The following is an 18700-nucleotide window of genomic DNA, read 5'->3' on the forward strand; positions in this document are numbered from 1 at the left end:
GGTGAGGAGAGAGGGAAGGAAAAGCTGTGGCCGGGCTGGGCCGGCCTCTCTGAGAAAGTGGCATTTGATCAGAGGCCCGAATGACACGCAGAAGAGAGCCCTGTGGGATCTGGGGGAAAACGGTCCAGGCAGATGGTCCTGCAAGCGTGTGGGCCTGGAGTCACCATGTGACGGTGTGTTTCCTGGGCAACCGGAAGGCTGGTGTGGCCGAAGCTGAGTGAGCAAGGTGGGAGCGGATGCAGGTGGAGTGGGAGAGATGGAGAGGGGCCAGGTCGCTGGCTGTGGCATTGAGTGTGCCTTTATTCTACATGTGACGAGCGCTGGTGTCGGGCTGGGGACTTCATGCTCCTCAGTGGGGACCTCAGCAGCCAAGATGTCCCTGTGATTTCTGTCTGCCACTCGTGAGCGTGGGACCAGCCTGTTCCTCCTCTCTGCCCCTCCCTTCAGTCTCTGCATGGCCTCTTCTGTATCTCCTTGGTTACGGGACTCCTGCTCAGCTGGGTGTGGTCATGAGAGGTGGTAGTCACAGTGGCCTCTTCTGTATCTCCTGGGTTACGGGACTCCTGCTCAGCTGGGTGTGGTCGTGGGAGGTGGTAGTCACAGTGGCCTCTTCTGTATCTCCTGGGTTACAGGACTCCTGCTCAGCTGGGTGTGGTCGTGGGAGGTGGTAGTCACAGTGGCCTCTTCTGTATCTCCTGGGTTACAGGACTCCTGTCCAGCTGGGTGTGGTCATGGGAGGTGGTAGTCACAGTGGCCTCTTCTGTATCTCCTTGGTTACAGGACTCCTGTCCAGCTGGGTGTGGTCATGGGAGGCGGTAGTCACAGTGGCCTCTTCTGTATCTCCTGGGTTACAGGACTCCTGCTCAGCTGGGTGTGGTCGTGGGAGGTGGTAGTCACAGTGGCCTCTTCTGTATCTCCTGGGTTACAGGACTCCTGTCCAGCTGGGTGTGGTCGTGGGAGGTGGTAGTCACAGTGGCCTCTTCTCTACCTCCTTGGTTACAGGACTCCTGTCCAGCTGGGTGTGATCGTGGGAGGTGGTAGTCACAGTGGCCTCTTCTGTATCTCCTGGGTTACAGGACTCTGCTCAGCTGGGTGTGGTCGTGGGAGGTGGTAGTCACAGTGGCCTCTTCTGTATCTCCTGGGTTACGGGACTCCTGCTCAGCTGGGTGTGGTCGTGGGAGGTGGTAGTCACAGTGGCCTCTTCTGTATCTCCTGGGTTACAGGACTCCTGTCCAGCTGGGTGTGGTCGTGGGAGGTGGTAGTCACAGTGGCCTCTTCTGTATCTCCTTGGTTACAGGACTCCTGTCCAGCTGGGTGTGGTCATGGGAGGCGGTAGTCACAGTGGCCTCTTCTGTATCTCCTTGGTTACAGGACTCCTGTCCAGCTGGGTGTGGTCATGGGAGGCGGTAGTCACAGTGGCCTCTTCTGTATCTCCTGGGTTACAGGACTCCTGTCCAGCTGGGTGTGGTCATGGGAGGCGGTAGTCACAGTGGCCTCTTCTGTATCTCCTGGGTTACAGGACTCCTGCTCAGCTGGGTGTGGTCATGGGAGGCGGTAGTCACAGTGGCCTCTTCTGTATCTCCTGGGTTACAGGACTCCTGTCCAGCTGGGTGTGGTCGTGGGAGGCGGTAGTCACAGTGGCCTCTTCTGTATCTCCTGGGTTACAGGACTCCTGTCCAGCTGGGTGTGGTCATGGGAGGCGGTAGTCACAGTGGCCTCTTCTGTATCTCCTGGGTTACAGGACTCCTGCTCAGCTGGGTGTGGTCGTGGGAGGTGGTAGTCACAGTGGCCTCTTCTCTACCTCCTTGGTTACAGGACTCCTGTCCAGCTGGGTGTGGTCGTGGGAGGTGGTAGTCACAGTGGCCTCTTCTGTATCTCCTGGGTTACAGGACTCCTGCTCAGCTGGGTGTGGTCGTGGGAGGTGGTAGTCACAGTGGCCTCTTCTGTATCTCCTGGGTTACAGGACTCCTGCTCAGCTGGGTGTGGTCATGAGAGGTGGTAGTCACAGTGGCCTCTTCTGTATCTCCTGGGTTACAGGACTCCTGTCCAGCTGGGTGTGGTCATGGGAGGTGGTAGTCACAGTGGCCTCTTCTGTATCTCCTTGGTTACAGGACTCCTGTCCAGCTGGGTGTGGTCATGGGAGGCGGTAGTCACAGTGGCCTCTTCTGTATCTCCTTGGTTACAGGACTCCTGTCCAGCTGGGTGTGGTCATGGGAGGCGGTAGTCACAGTGGCCTCTTCTGTATCTCCTGGGTTACAGGACTCCTGCTCAGCTGGGTGTGGTCGTGGGAGGTGGTAGTCACAGTGGCCTCTTCTGTATCTCCTGGGTTACAGGACTCCTGTCCAGCTGGGTGTGGTCGTGGGAGGTGGTAGTCACAGTGGCCTCTTCTCTACCTCCTTGGTTACAGGACTCCTGTCCAGCTGGGTGTGATCGTGGGAGGTGGTAGTCACAGTGGCCTCTTCTGTATCTCCTGGGTTACAGGACTCTGCTCAGCTGGGTGTGGTCGTGGGAGGTGGTAGTCACAGTGGCCTCTTCTGTATCTCCTGGGTTACAGGACTCCTGCTCAGCTGGGTGTGGTCGTGGGAGGTGGTAGTCACAGTGGCCTCTTCTGTATCTCCTGGGTTACAGGACTCCTGTCCAGCTGGGTGTGGTCATGGGAGGTGGTAGTCACAGTGGCCTCTTCTGTATCTCCTTGGTTACAGGACTCCTGTCCAGCTGGGTGTGGTCATGGGAGGCGGTAGTCACAGTGGCCTCTTCTGTATCTCCTTGGTTACAGGACTCCTGTCCAGCTGGGTGTGGTCATGGGAGGCGGTAGTCACAGTGGCCTCTTCTGTATCTCCTGGGTTACAGGACTCCTGTCCAGCTGGGTGTGGTCATGGGAGGCGGTAGTCACAGTGGCCTCTTCTGTATCTCCTGGGTTACAGGACTCCTGCTCAGCTGGGTGTGGTCATGGGAGGCGGTAGTCACAGTGGCCTCTTCTGTATCTCCTGGGTTACAGGACTCCTGTCCAGCTGGGTGTGGTCGTGGGAGGTGGTAGTCACAGTGGCCTCTTCTGTATCTCCTGGGTTACAGGACTCCTGTCCAGCTGGGTGTGGTCATGGGAGGCGGTAGTCACAGTGGCCTCTTCTGTATCTCCTGGGTTACAGGACTCCTGCTCAGCTGGGTGTGGTCGTGGGAGGTGGTAGTCATAGTGGCCTCTTCTGTATCTCCTGGGTTACAGGACTCCTGTCCAGCTGGGTGTGGTCGTGGGAGGTGGTAGTCACAGTGGCCTCTTCTCTACCTCCTTGGTTACAGGACTCCTGTCCAGCTGGGTGTGATCGTGGGAGGTGGTAGTCACAGTGGCCTCTTCTGTATCTCCTGGGTTACAGGACTCCTGCTCAGCTGGGTGTGGTCGTGGGAGGTGGTAGTCACAGTGGCCTCTTCTGTATCTCCTGGGTTACAGGACTCCTGTCCAGCTGGGTGTGGTCATGGGAGGTGGTAGTCACAGTGGCCTCTTCTGTATCTCCTTGGTTACAGGACTCCTGTCCAGCTGGGTGTGGTCATGGGAGGCGGTAGTCACAGTGGCCTCTTCTGTATCTCCTGGGTTACAGGACTCCTGCTCAGCTGGGTGTGGTCGTGGGAGGTGGTAGTCACAGTGGCCTCTTCTCTACCTCCTTGGTTACAGGACTCCTGTCCAGCTGGGTGTGATCGTGGGAGGTGGTAGTCACAGTGGCCTCTTCTGTATCTCCTGGGTTACAGGACTCCTGCTCAGCTGGGTGTGGTCGTGGGAGGTGGTAGTCACAGTGGCCTCTTCTGTATCTCCTGGGTTACAGGACTCCTGCTCAGCTGGGTGTGGTCATGAGAGGTGGTAGTCACAGTGGCCTCTTCTGTATCTCCTGGGTTACAGGACTCCTGTCCAGCTGGGTGTGGTCATGGGAGGTGGTAGTCACAGTGGCCTCTTCTGTATCTCCTTGGTTACAGGACTCCTGTCCAGCTGGGTGTGGTCATGGGAGGCGGTAGTCACAGTGGCCTCTTCTGTATCTCCTTGGTTACAGGACTCCTGTCCAGCTGGGTGTGGTCATGGGAGGCGGTAGTCACAGTGGCCTCTTCTGTATCTCCTTGGTTACAGGACTCCTGTCCAGCTGGGTGTGGTCGTGGGAGGTGGTAGTCACAGTGTTGACCTATTTCACTATCTTCTCTGGAAAGTCCCATGCAGATTTTTTTCCAATAAATACGGTGAATGTATTTTCTATTTGTTATGATGTCCTTTGTAACATTTTCTTTTGTCCTGCTGAATTAATTGTAACAATACAGTATATAATACAGAGAACATAAAAAACATCTGCTAATTTGATTGCTTACGTTACGGGTTAAGGCTTTTCTGATCAAAGTGGTGCATTAGTGATGTTGATCTTTGAACAACCCAGAGGTTTAGGGGCAATGAACCCCTGGGCTGTCAAAATCCACATATAGCTTTTGACTCCTCCAAAACTTGACTACTGCCTGTAAATGGCTGTATCATTTTGTATTTTGTATACAATCTTCAATCTCTAACATGAGATACTGGACCTAGGGTAATTTTTTGCAATACTTTTTTGGGGGGGGCATATGCAAATATATATGGGGGTCACATTTGAAATACCGGGGTGGCAATCGTCCCTACTCAGGGTTGTCTTGCAGAGGGAGTAAGTGTAGATAAGGTGCACAGAACCTTGTTGGCTACGGCATCAGCACCCCACACACATTGGGGTGGACGGGACCAGCGGGCGAGAGGGGAGGAGAGGCCTCCAGGTGGTGGCCCTTCTCGGTAGGCAGGCAGGACCCGTCCGTTGAAGGAATACGGGCAGTGGAGGTCCTAGAGAGTCACCTTCCCTGTGACGCTGAGCTTCCGAGGACACGGACTCCATGACAAGGACAGCTTCCTGAGGGGGCGGGGCAGGGGACTGCAGGGTGTGTCTCTGTGTGTGTGTGTGTGTGTGTGTGTGTTTACATAAGGGAATTCACAACTGCAGTTCCTCCTGTTTCTCAGAGTATCCGATCTGGAGTGTGTATTCAGGTGTAACTGCGGCACACGCAGCGTGCGTCCGGATGCCTCGAGGTCAGTATGGGGAAGAGGGCTGGGCGGCCCGCAGGCTGGAGGCCTCTCAAAGCAAAAAGGGAGATGGCGATGCTGCTAGTGAGTCACAGCTCCACGTTCACAATTCCCAAGGGCTTTTTTTTCTCTTTTTCTCCCCCAACGTTCCCCACATAGAGGAAATTTCTTTAAAAATAGGTTGATTGTTGATTTTGAGAGCACACGGTCACTAATGGCCGTAACTATCTCTGAAAGTTTAGCTCTTGATTGGTGAGGCTAGTACCCTTTATTCTTTTCTTTTAAAAGAGGTTGACCAGTGCGACGATGATCCTATTGGTTAACGCAAGTCCGTTTTAATTAACGCAACCCCCTGGGACCGTGCAATGCCCCTGAGCCTAGGGTTTATGCTCTGCAGTTCGGCTGAGCCACGGCTGCTGGTGATGAGCTCTGACCTCTCAGGCCAAATGAGAGCAGAGAGGTCCTTGACACATGGTTTGGAAAATACCAAAAAACAAAAACAACAAAAAAAAAACCCAACCCCCAAATAAATAAGACACAAGCCGTCTGGGCTGAGTGGCAGCTGCTTGGGAGCCGGGGTTTGTTCTTACAGCCTCAGCCGTGGTTTCCCGGACTTGCAATGAAGAGGAGGCTTACTCCAAGGCGCGGAGGACACCTCCTTCTGAAATGTGGCCGCCGTGATAGCCAGCAGCACCATGGCTCAGAACACGTCCAGGGGACTTCTTACAATTAAAATTAGTTTTAAGCAGCCGCAGAATAGGCAAACTACACTATTAGCGAACACTGAGATAGCTCCTTATCAGGCCTCCGCAGCAAGCCCCAGCGAGAGACTGCTCCTAAGACACAGCCGCCTCTGGCGTTCTGGGCCACTTGGGGAGAGAGCGTGGTGTTCCCTCCAGTGCTCACCACCAGTCTACGGTCTACGGCGGGCTCTTATTTCTCCCCACCCCTCGTTTTGGCTGTTAGGAAGCTTACGAGTGGTTCAGTTGGAGCAAGTCGATAGGACTTTATGATCTAACGATTTGTGATTCCTTTTTCTCCTCTGGTTTTGACTTTTTGCTCTTATTAAATTTTTTTTTACTGAATTTTAAAATTCTTTAAAAAAATGTTTTACTATTATTTTATTATATGTGGTGGCATAAGCTGCCTCGGCTCTTTCCTAAGAGAAGATGGGTTTAACTAATTTAATAGTCAGGTTGTTTTATAGATAACAATCTCGCTTCATCGCCACAGCAGCTTGGAGGAGGAGACATTGTTACTATCCGCAGTCCACACAGACAGACACACACAGACACACACAGACACACACAGACACACACACACACAGACAGACACACACAGACACAGACACACACACTCAGACACACGCGCATACACACAGACACACACACTCAGACACACGCACACACACACAGACACACACACAGACACATACATACACACAGACACACACACACACAGACACACACACAGACACACACACACACACACACACACACACACGGGGAGACCAGGTTCAAAGACGTGAAGACCCAGCCTGAGATCCAAACACCACGGAGTTTACACCACACTGCATCACACCCACCCATCTACTCAGCAACAGAAGAGTTTTCTGGTGGTTTAGGAATCTTCAGGTAAGGGTTATTACTGAATTAACAAGGGTGTGAATGAGCTCAAGTTTTACATACATTTACATTGTGAAAGGAAGGCCTTATCAGGCTAGTAGATAATCTTACTAATAATTATAGGGGGTTGTAAAATATTAAGTAGTTAGAAGAAGAGAAAGAATGCTCTTACCCCCTTTTTTTTCTTTTAAAGAAAAAGATATAAAAGAAGGCAACCCATGTTCACTGCAGCATTATTCACAGTGGCCAAGATGTGGACACCACCCAAGTGTCCCTCAGTAAAGGACTGGCTAAAGAAGATGTGATACAAATATACTGCGGAATACTGCTCAGCCATAAGAAAGGATGACAAGTGACATTTACAACAACATAAATGGACCTTGAGGACATTGTATTGAGTGAAATAAGCAATTCGGAAAAAGCTAAAAACTGTATGATTCCACACATAGGTGGGATGCAAAGCTGAGACTCATGGACGTGGATGAAAGTGAAGTGGTGACCAGGGGGAGGGGGGGAGGGCAGAGAGTAAAGAGGGACAAATACAGTGTGTCCGTAAAGTCATGGTGCACTTCTGACCAGTCACAGGAAAGCAACAAAAGAGGATAGAATGTGAAATCTGCACCAAATAAAAGGAAAACCCTCCTAGTTTCTGTAGGATGATGTGGCAGCATGTGCGCATGCGCAGATGATGATGTAACACCATGTATACAGCGGAGCAGCCCACGGCCATGCTGGTCGAGATGTGGACGGTACAGAGGAAAGTTCAGTGTGTTCTGTGGCTCGCTAAATTCAAATCTGTGACCAAAGTGCAACGTAAATATCAGCATGTTTATAACGAAGCGCCACCACATAGGAATAACATTACTCGGTGGGATAAGCAGTTGAAGGAAACCGGCAGTTTGGTGGAGAAACCCCGTTCTGGTAGGCCATCAGTCAGTGATGAGTCTGTAGAGGCTATACGGGATAGCTTCCTAAGGAGCCCTAAAAAACCTGTGTGTGAGCCCACATCGAACTGCACTGAATAGGTATGAAACTGGGAGGGTTTTCCTTTTATTTGGTGCAGATTTCACATTTCTATCGTCTTTTGTTGCTTTCCTGTGACCGGTCAAAAGTGCACCGTGACTTCACGGACACACTGTAGATGATGACGGGCAATGATTTGACTTTGGGTGATGGGCCCACGGCACAATCAACGGTTCAAATGCTACTGAGATGTTGACCTGCAGCCTGTGTGCTCTCAGTGATTAATGTTATCCCATTAAACTTGACTTCCTAAATAAGTTTTCTTTAAAAAAAAGAGAATATTTTTGTTTTAAAGAAAGTTTCCCTGGAAACTAGGAGAATGGCTCAGTTGACCTACACGTGGTGAAGCAGCTTTGGAAACGTCTGCCCCCACCAGCGCTTCCTGACCACTCAGGACAGCCCCGCAGCCTGAGGAGATGGGCTCCGGTCCCCCCGTGCGGGCACCCAGCTGGCCCTCATCCCCATGCGCTGGCCCCCGGGCTGCGCCCAGGCCTGCAGTTCACGGCACCGGCCTGGCCTTGGCACAAATATTAAAAGTACCTGTGAGCCAGGAGGGTCCCTAACGCCAGTTTCCAGCCCCGTCTCTGCAGCACAGGACCCTTCCTTGCTCATGTCTGTCTAGATGGACCCGGAAGCCGCGAGGCTGACCCGCCCGCCATTGGTGGTGCTGTAGGAAAAACCCACAAAACAACAGACACGGTTCTTCCTCACGCTCAGCTACGATCGTGCGCGATCCTCCAAGCGACATCACGTGTCTAAGACGCGGTGCGATATGTCTGTCTACCTGCCGTTTCGGCGAAAGGTGCAGCGTCCTGGCTCCGTCGCTCAAGTGCTGAGCTACACACCGCGGGCACAGAGCTGCGGTGCTACGTGCTACTCTGAGGTCAGGTGCATGCCCAGGGTCTGGAGAACACACTTCCCCTTCCGGAGGGAAGACCGGATTGTTCTGAAAAAAATATCTCCCGAGGACTCTCGGGTCTCTGCAGATCGTGGGTGCTCAGCTGAGCCGGGAGTGGCTGACCCTCGACAGGTCCCCTGTGCCCGCGCCAAGTTCCAATACTTCTGCACCCTGAGAGCTGACGAGTGAGAAGTCACACCACGGAAACGGGTCCCTGTGATCGATGCCCACATGCATCGGACGTGCGCTGAGCACATTTCCCTGAGGTCACTTAGCCAGCCGGGATTTGAACTCCACGCTGTCCGATTCTAAGAGCGTTGAGCTTTGATCTTGCTCCTGCACTGCGGTATCGGGCTTCCTGCTGCCACACAGAGGGCCCCGGGTATGCAGAGCTTGCTGACTAACCTCGGGGGGTGTTAGTCATCTAATTGGGGTTTCTTTTGAGAGAGAGAGAGAGAGAGAGAGAGAGAGAAGAGTGAACAGACAGAGAGGAAGGGAGAGAGAGAAGCATCAACTCATAGTTGAGGCACCTTAGTTGTTCATTGGTTGCTTTTTCCTATGTGCCTTGACTGGGGAACTATAGCTGAGCCAGTGACCCCTTGCTCAAGCCAGCGACCTGGGGCTTTAAGCCAGCAACCATGGGGTCCTGTCTGTGACCCCGCGCTCCAGCCAGTGACCCCGCGCTCAAGCCAGTGACCTCAGGGTTTTAAACCCGGGTCCTCAGCATCCCAGGCTGACGCTCTATCCCCCATGCTCCCGCCTGGTCGGGCATCTGACCGGTGTTATCTGTGGAAGCAGCCGCCTTTAGCCCGAGCGCACGGCCGCACGCTGGCGCAGAGCCCGCCCCGCCCCTGTGCTGGACGCACTGGCGTCTCTGACTTGCCTGGTGCGAGGCGGGCTCCTCCTTCTGGTCTTCCTCCAGGTCCACACCCACTCTGCGGAAGAGAAGGGAACACGGTCACGACCTCGCTGAGGGTGAGACAAGGACCAGGCGGTCTGGCGTGTCCGATCAGCCGAACCAAGCACAACACGGAGCAGAGGAGAACTCCGGCAAGAAGCCGGCTCAGCTCTTCCCGAATCAACAGAGCGGCCGGCGTGGGGCGCTGACAGGCGGAGGAGGTTCGGGCGGCGGATGGAGACTTGACCGAGTCGGGCTGGACACACAACACGGGGCTCAGAGACGTGTGGTAGAACTGGGCGCCTGTAACCTGCATAATGATGCGAACTAGTGACCCCTCAATACATTCCATTAAAAAAAAAAACACCCTTCCTCGAGCCAAAGAAGGTTGATATTACCAAGACACGAAAATTCACATAAAACATTTTAAGCGATCAGTGCTAAGAGTATCATTGCCCATTATTATAAAGTAATGATGGTGATATCTGAAACAACAATGGCCCACGGATACTGTCATTCCCCAGCCACTGTCTGAGGTAGGACAGGTGGTGACCTCGCTGGACCAGTGACCCCTCACCACGTTCTTATTCGCAATGAGAACCACTTAGCGTAGGACCTGTAGGGCGTTTAAGGAGCACTGGCCATCCATCTCACACCATGTGTGCGTGCGGGAGACTCAGGGCTTTCTGACCCCCTCTTCTCCGGGCCAAACGTGGTCTTCCCGACGCCGATGTGCGCTAGGTAAAGCCTCACGGGTACACGGTGTCCCAAACCCCGTACCCCGTTAGCAGGCATCATGGTACCCCCACGAATTGGACTGGGTTGTTTGAGGCAACCACACTCCGTCTCAGTCTCACTTTCTGCCTGAGCTCATTTGTTGGGGACGGGATGTAGGGACCCAGGCAGGGAAGAGGTCAGTTACGGGGACGCAGTTCACAGAACAAAAGGCTCCTTCATGCCCCTGAGCTCCCACTGGGTGACTGTGAGTCGGAGGGGGAAACGGGTTAACGAGACCTCACGTTCAAGGTTACTGATGTAAAGACGATCTATCCAGGGAGGAAATGAGGTGTCTGTGCACCCCCACCCCTGCACCCCCAGCCTCCTGCCTGCCCCGTACATTCGTATTTAAATGTCTACAACTTAAAAAAACAACAAAAGAACTCGAAACAGGTCCATGGCCGGCCGCACCTCCGCCCAGCGGGAGGTGGAGCACCAGCAGCCGCCCTTCCTAGCAGGAGGCCCGGGACAGGAGCCCTCAGGGAACAGCCCTCCGCAGCCCCCCAAAGAGCGATCCGCGAGGGACAGACCCTGCGACCCCTGCTCTGGGAATGGGGGACCAGGCTGGAGCAGGCTCCCCCAGATAGGACCCCTGCCTATGGTCACCTGACCCCTGTCTGTGGTCACCTGACCCCTGTCTGGTCACCTGACCTCTGTCTGTGGTCACCTGACCCCTGCCTGTGGTCACCTGACCCCTGTCTGTGGTCACCTGACCCCTGCCTGTGGTCACCTGACCCCTGTCTGTGGTCACCTGACCCCTGCCTATGGTCACCTGACCCCTGTCTGTGGTCACCTGACCCTTGCCCTGGTCACCTGACCCCCTGTCTATGGTCACCTGACCCCTGTCTGGTCACCTGACCTCTGTCTGTGGTCACCTGACCCCTGTCTGTGAGGCTCCCAGGGGCTGACAGCCCTGTCCACCCTGTGCTCCCCTTGCCAGGTGTACCCCGCTGTGCTGGGCAAGCCAGCGCTCTGGTGACACACCAGCCTTCGCTGGAAGCCTAGGACGTAGGACCACCTGGCCTCCAATTGTTGAGGGGTCAACGACACCCGGTCAAACCCCATCCTTAGTGTTCCCTGATGGTTTTGGCTAGAGTGCCTCCCGCAACCGTAAAGCCCACGAGGGCTGTGCCCGCCATGGCCGTGCCCACTGAGCCAACCGGCCAGGGCCCCTCATCTGAGCTTCACGGCGACGTCCCCCCTGTGCCTTCTGCTCCCGTGGAAGGTTACCCTCAGGGTCAAGAGAGGTCGGCACGCCCCGGACAGGGCGAGGAGCCGTGGGGACAGAGCACACAGCGTCTGACAACTTGGAAGTACGTGTGGGGACACATCAGTACATTGCAAACATCATGTCCTGGGGACAGTAAACACCAGGGCATGAGCGCCTGGCACAGACACCAACGCGGACGCACATCCTGTGCTTCAGGCGTGGCGAGCCTCCCGGGGGGAGGGGGCTCCAGGCCACCACGCCCAGGCCCACGCCGGGTACACAGAGAGAGTCCGTGAGACGCTGGGGTGAGACGCACACACACGCAGACCCGCGTCTCTGCCCTCAGCCGCAAGCACAGGGAGAGAGGTCACAGCTTGTCAAGGCCTCTTCTGTCCTCTCACCGTGAGGCCCTCGCTCTGGGCGCTCGGCCTGGGCAGCGAGGGGCTCTCAGAACCCAGGGCCCTGCCCAGAAACAAACAAAACAAAGCAAAACACTGTGTCCCTGCCAGTGGATCAGCTTGTTGTAATTCTAATGCGTGACCAAGCAGGTGTCTCCTCTGTGTGAAACTGAAGGCGCGTGTGAGGAACCGGGAGGCCTCGTACCGCTGAGCCCACAGGGGTCGGCCGGCCGTCGGCGGCCTCAGCTCCGTAAGCCGGCGGGAAACCAGAGGCCACGGAGAATCAAGGCCAGTCCGTCAGGGGCCTCGGCAGGAAACGCCACAACCCCGGAGACAATGGTGGCACTCTCGTCACCTGTCGCTGAAGGACGGGGACGCAGAGTGAGAAACGCATTGTCAGGCGACGTCACGGCCGAGCAGACGCCGATGTGGGCTAGCTTAGGCCCCCCACCCTGGTCTCGCCCGGTCCTCTCCTGGGCTCAGTGACATCGCCCGCTGTCCCCGGGAGGCACCCCCCTCCCCCGGCATGTCACTGCGCAGCGCAGGCGACTGCAACACAAGGTCAGTCTCTGTGTGTCCAACGGTCAGTCTCTGTGTGTCTAAACCCAGCTACATGTCAAAAAGATTCGGTGACAGTAAGGTGACCAACGGGGCGTGTGCGGACTGGCCGCTGCTCTGGTGAGCCCGTGAGCCCGCGGCGAGTGAGTGTGAAGGCCACGGCCGTCCCTGTCCGCCAGTGCGTGCTCCGTGAATGGACGTGAGCTGAACAGACTGGAGCTGCTGAGGGAACCGGCTGGGGAGGCACAGTGGCCATCCCCGCGGCTGTCAGGACGGCCTGAGAGGTGGCCCGAGGACCGGCAGGATCGCTGGTCAGGAGGGCGAGGCAGGCGCGCGGGGACCGTCACGGCAACGTGGTTTGGTGGCCCGAGGACCAGCAGGATCACTGGTCAGGAGGGCGAGGCAGGCGCGCGGGGACCGTCACGGCAACGTGGTTTGGTGGCCGGCGTGTCGGGGCGCCCGTCCTTCCAGGAACTGGCATCTCCCGAGCAGGGAGCGAGGCCATGCTGGGGGACGGGAGATGGTGTTCCGAGCTCGTCTTCAGCCAACCGAATTTGTCCCTTTGAGCAAAGGGGATGCAGGCAGAGTTCCACAGTCAGGTGGACGGGGTCACGTCCCGGGCCTGTCGCTCTGTGACAGGTGAGTGAGGCGGAGAGCGGGCTGAGCAGGGGGCAGAGGGTGTGGGGCCCCTGACACTGAACCCCAGCCGGGCCTGTCGCTCTGTGACAGGTGAGTGAGGCAGACAGCGGGCTGAGCAGGGGGCAGAGGGTGTGGGGCCCCTGACACTGAACCCCAGCCGGGCCTGTCGCTCTGTGACAGGTGAGTGAGGCGGAGAGCGGGCTGAGCAGGGGGCAGAGGGTGTGGGGCCCCTGACACTGAACCCCAGCCGGGCCTGTCGCTCTGTGACAGGTGAGTGAGGCGGAGAGCGGGCTGAGCAGGGGGCAGAGGGTGTGGGGCCCCTGACACTGAACCCCAGCCGGGCCTGTCGCTCTGAGACAGGTGAGTGAGGCAGACAGCGGGCTGAGCAGGGGGCAGAGGGTGTGGGGCCCCTGACACTGAACCCCAGCCGGGCCGGGCTCTCCCGGGCTGGGCAGCCTTTGGGGAGACACGGAAGCTTTCTGAAGAGCGTCTTCTAATTTATGAAGCGGGAGAAAGCGGTACCTTCCGTGCAGGGAATTCAGAATCAGCCCCGAGCTCGTCAGGTTCCTAGCACAATAGGCACTCAGTCCACCGAAGCCCCCGTTAGTGGTTGTGACACAGTTACATGTGACAGTTAAAACTCCATGGCAAATTCTCTTAAGTCTATCCCTGCCTCTCTTCTTCCTAGTTCTAGCTCAGCTGGGGAATAGTCAGGGAGGGTGCAAATGCCATAACCCCCCCCCCCCCACAGAAAACACACCCTATTATATACCCCATTGTCACTTTAGAAGGTGAACCGTGGACAACACTCGAGAAACTACAGGGTGATTTTAACTTGGGTTGGACTAGTTGACTAGTTGTTTTGTTACTGTCACGTCATAGGCGGTGAGGAGCAAGGTGAAGAGAATTATTAAGAATTGTTTCTAAATGTCAGGCACCGTGCCAAGCGGTTCGGCAAGCATTTGAAACATCGCAACTGCCTGGGGGTTCAGTGGAAGCATTCGTCCCGTCTTAGAGATGAGGAAACAAGGCTCAGAGAAGTCGAGTCACTTTATGGCGAACACAGAGCCAGAGAGGGTCCAGGTCGGTCTGGCCCCGGGTGCCGGCTCTGACCTCCCCCGTGTATGGCCTCCTGGCCCCGGTGTTAGGATCACAGCTGTGTTTGCAGGTGGAGGACGGCAAATCAGAGCAGCTGAGCGACTTGCTCTAGGTCACACAGCGCTGGAAGAGGAGGTCCAAACTGAGTCTCCCGCCTGCTTGTTTTTCTGCTGTTCTGTCCAGTTTCCCTCCCCACTTTCTCTGAGCCCTTGGGGGCAGACAAGGCAGGAGAATGGCAAAGAACACAGGCTGTTGGGGTGCTCACTGTCGGAGAACAGAGTCACAGAGGTGGAAAGGGGAGAGGCTGGAAAGGCATTGGGCTAGAACTGACTGCATTGCTGCAAACTCCTGTAAATGTACTGTAGCCACACACAGAGAGGAATGAACACGTATGTGCATTTCTCTCTCTCTCCACACACACACACACACATGCACATGCATGCACACAGCTCCTAATTCTCTCCGTCCAGCCGTGAGGCAGCCACGAGCTCGTCTGAGACCAGATCCCTTGGTTTCAGCGGCTCAGTCTGGAAGGAGACAGGGATCTTGGAGAAGTGGCCGGGGCCAGGGCTGGAGCAGTGACAGAGCTTCAGAGGTCCTCCCCACCCAGGGCTGGAGCAGGCGGGCACAAGATGAGCCTGGTCACCTTCCTGTGCCAACCAGCAGGGCGTGCCCTGGAGCTAACGGAACAGAGGGAAGAGGCAGGGCAGACGGGTTGCAGGGGGCTCCCAACGGGCGGGTCGAAAACAATCTGAACTTCGAAATGAGTGACAGTCGTGACGCATCCTGATCCGCTGGGTCAAGCAGGATCCATGCTGGTGTCGATGGATGGACGGATGAAAGTGGGTCAGGGCTGGAGCAGTGACAGAGCTTCAGAGGTCCTCCCCACCCAGGGCTGGAGCAGTGACAGAGCTTCAGAGGTCCTCCCCACCCAGGGCTGGAGCAGTGACAGACCTTCAGAGGTCCTCCCCACCCAGGGCTGGAGCAGTGACAGACCTTCAGAGGTCCTCCCCACCCGGGGCTGGAGCAGTGACAGACCTTCAGAGGTCCTCCCCACCCGGGGCTGGAGCAGTGGCTGGAGCAGTGACAGACCTTCAGAGGTCCTCCCCACCCGGGGCTGGAGCAGTGACAGACCTTCAGAGGTCCTCCCCACCCAGGGCTGGAGTAGTGACAGACCTTCAGAGGTCCTCCCCACCCAGGGCTGGAGCAGTGACAGACCTTCAGAGGTCCTCCCCACCCAGGGCTGGAGCAGTTACAGAGCTTCAGAGGTCCTCCCCACCCGGGGCTGGAGCAGTGGCTGGAGCAGTGACAGACCTTCAGAGGTCCTCCCCACCCGGGGCTGGAGCAGTGACAGACCTTCAGAGGTCCTCCCCACCCGGGGCTGGAGCAGTGACAGACCTTCAGAGGTCCTCCCCACCCAGGGCTGGAGCAGTGACAGACCTTCAGAGGTCCTCCCCACCCAGGGCTGGAGCAGTGACAGACCTTCAGAGGTCCTCCCCACCCAGGGCTGGAGCAGTGACAGACCTTCAGAGGTCCTCCCCACCCGGGGCTGGAGCAGTGACAGAGCTTCAGAGGTCCTCCCCACCCAGGGCTGGAGCAGTGACAGACCTTCAGAGGTCCTCCCCACCCGGGGCTGGAGCAGTGGCTGGAGCAGTGACAGACCTTCAGAGGTCCTCCCCACCCAGGGCTGGAGCAGTGGCTGGAGCAGTGACAGACCTTCAGAGGTCCTCCCCACCGGCTACTTATGATTAATCATGTGGAGTAAAAAAAAAAAAAGTAACCTTGCAGAGAATAAATACGGTTGATGCCATGTTAATGGACCTATCAAAGTGAAGATCACCAAGAATGTGACAAGTCCACCTCGTGTGTCCCTGAGAGCACGCAGTGGGAAGACTTAGCATCGTTTCTGTGGTCCTCCTGCTATAGGGCCAGGACCCCGGGACACGTCAGACACTCCCCCAGTGAGGGACGTCTACCTAATAGCTGGCCTGTCACCTTCCAAAGTGTCAAGATCATGAAAGTGAACAAAAGATTAAAAAAGTGTTTCAGGGCCTTGGCTGGTTGACTCAGTGGATAAAGCATCAGCCTGGTGTATGGTTGTCCTGGGTTTGATTCCCAGTCAGGGCACACAGGAGAAGTGACCATCTGCTTCTCCACCCCTCCCCCTCCTCCTTCTCTCTCTTTTTCCCTCCCACAGCCAGTGGGTCGATGGGTTTGAGCATTGGCCCCGGGTGCTGTGGATGGCTTGGTTGGGTATGTCAGCCTCAGGTGCTAAAAATAGCTCGGTTGATTCAAGCATCAGCTCCAGACAAGTGTTGTTGGATGGATCCCAGTTGGGGCGCATGAGGGAGTCTGTCTCACTATCTCCTCACCTCTCACTTAAAAAAAAAAAAAGAAAATGCCTGACCTGTGGTGGCGCAGTGAATAAAGCATTGACCTGGAACACTGAGGTTACAGGCTCGAAACCCTGGGCTTGCCTGGTCAAGGCACATATGGGAGTTGATGCTTCCTGCTTCTCCCTCCTTTCTCTCTCTCTCTCTCTCTCTCTCTCTCTCTCTCTCTCTCTCTCTCTCCCTCTTTCCCCCCCCACTTCTCTTTCCTCTCTGAAAATTGAATAAAGTCTTTAAAAAATTGTTTTTAAAAAAGGAAAGAGACGGGTTCTGATCCAAAGGGACCGATGAGAAGTGAGACGTGAACGCACCCCCCGGGTTTGAATGGCAGCCTTCACTCTAAAGGGCATGACGGGGCGACCTGGTCAGACACGGACGGGGTGTGAGGCTCGGAGGGAAGTCAGCTGGGGGTTACACTCCTGATTGGGCGACTGTATTCCGGTCAACTGGAGAGCGTCTGGTTTGTTGAAACGCTGCTCCCGTGCGTTTCCCAGTGATGACGCGTGGGGCGACCGTCTTCCGAACGGCTCAGCTACGTTTACATTCGATATTTTTCCAAATGAAAAAAAAAAGACAACTTATCTCTCCCAACAATAAAAAACCTCAAAAGAGAAACAGCCACGAGCAGGAACAGGGAGAGTAAAGTGGTTAAGGCACTGGCCGTGGGTTCAGTCCAGCTGGCGCCCTCCCCGGCTGTGGGAACGCAGCCTGCTTCCTCTATGACCGACTGGGTTGTCCTGTAAAGTGGGGACAATAAAAGCATCCACCTAGGATTCTGGCGGATTTAAATGAGCTGGCAACCGTCAAGTTCTTCCTGTCCCACGACCTATAAACCAGTGAGTAATACCGTTTTATGACACAGTGCCCAGTGACAGGAATCGCGGTGACCCGTGTTCCCCTCAGGGCCTACGCGGGAGAGCCAGATCGAGTGCACCCCTTGTGACCTGTTCAGCCAGGAATATAATTCAGCGAGAAAACATTTGCTAAATGGCCAATCCTGCTGCTCAGGCAAACGGCAGCAGACGTCATGGGGGAACGTTTAAGATAATGCAACTATGTTGATAATCTTTGGATAGACACTGAGCTTTGTCTGGGACCTCATGGGAATTAGATCTTTTCTTTCTTTTTTTTCTTTTTTTGACTCCACATAGTCATTATTATTGGGTCAAAATGTTGCACTAGGAATAATGGAAGCATTATTGTAAAAAAGAAAGTGGTTCTCACATTGACACGAGGTTTCTTAAAGCAGTTTAAAAAATACACACGCACGGCCGTGACAAAGGATTAAAGCGCACCCATGACCAAGCGCGGCTAATGGAATTTAACAGGGACGTTTCACAAGTGGAGTGGAAGCCAGTGCTCTGGTTGGAAAGGAAACTGTACAGGTGGCGGGCAGGCGTTCCTTCTTTCAACGTATTCCTCTTCTTCCCTTTGGATACGTCACATCAGCGGCAACACCCCCGCCGGCGAAGCTGGGTTTGGGGGTGGGGAGTCAGGCGAAGGTTTTGCGAGTTATCTTTTGATGCATTTTTAGGGGGAAGGGGTCCATCTCCACTAATGCAATTCAGTTCTAAAGACCTGGGCTCTTCCCCTGTGAGCCTGGCCTGACACCTGAGCAGATGGCTGTGACAAACCCACTTTGCTCTCTCATTTGGCAGTCTTTGAAAAACGCTACTTTAGAAAGGTTTTAGAGGTTCGCGATGACCATTGCCAGCGCGATAAAATGGGTTCCACCCCCTCCCCCGCCATTCCCCTTGTAGAATAGACAAACACCCCGGTTGGCCTGCGCGCTAACCTTGACCCCAGGAGACCCCTGCCTCCGACTAAAAAGACAAACTAAGTTTTTCCATTTCTTCTCAGAAGACGGAGAATTTCTGACGCACCATCTGTATTGGTGACACAATGGTGTCAGCCCTTCGGAGGGAGAGGGAAAAGGCCGTATCTGGTGCGATACCTATTGCTACGTGCCCGAGAATCCATCACGTCCTTGCTGAGACGAGAGGCAATCCTCTCAGTTCAACTTCCAGACGTAGGAACTGGCACACGGCTGCTGGGCTGTCGTTGCTTCTTTTGTGATAATTAACAATTTAAAAACGCACACGAGGGTGTCATCGC

At 55.3% G+C, this 18700-nt stretch overlaps 1 protein-coding gene across 1 annotated transcript in view; it reads right to left on the bottom strand.

The window, feature by feature from the left end:
- SLC9A9 (solute carrier family 9 member A9) overlaps positions 1-18700 on the bottom strand; it is a 471491-nt gene that overhangs the window by 99580 nt on the left and 353211 nt on the right. The window contains exon 13 of the mRNA XM_066241551.1: positions 9501-9552. Coding sequence (XP_066097648.1) covers positions 9501-9552 — 52 coding nt within the window. The remainder of the gene's footprint in view (positions 1-9500; positions 9553-18700) is intronic.

The sequence above is a fragment of the Saccopteryx bilineata genome, chromosome 8 (genome assembly GCF_036850765.1).
Source record: "Saccopteryx bilineata isolate mSacBil1 chromosome 8, mSacBil1_pri_phased_curated, whole genome shotgun sequence".
Lineage (NCBI taxonomy): Eukaryota > Metazoa > Chordata > Mammalia > Chiroptera > Emballonuridae > Saccopteryx > Saccopteryx bilineata.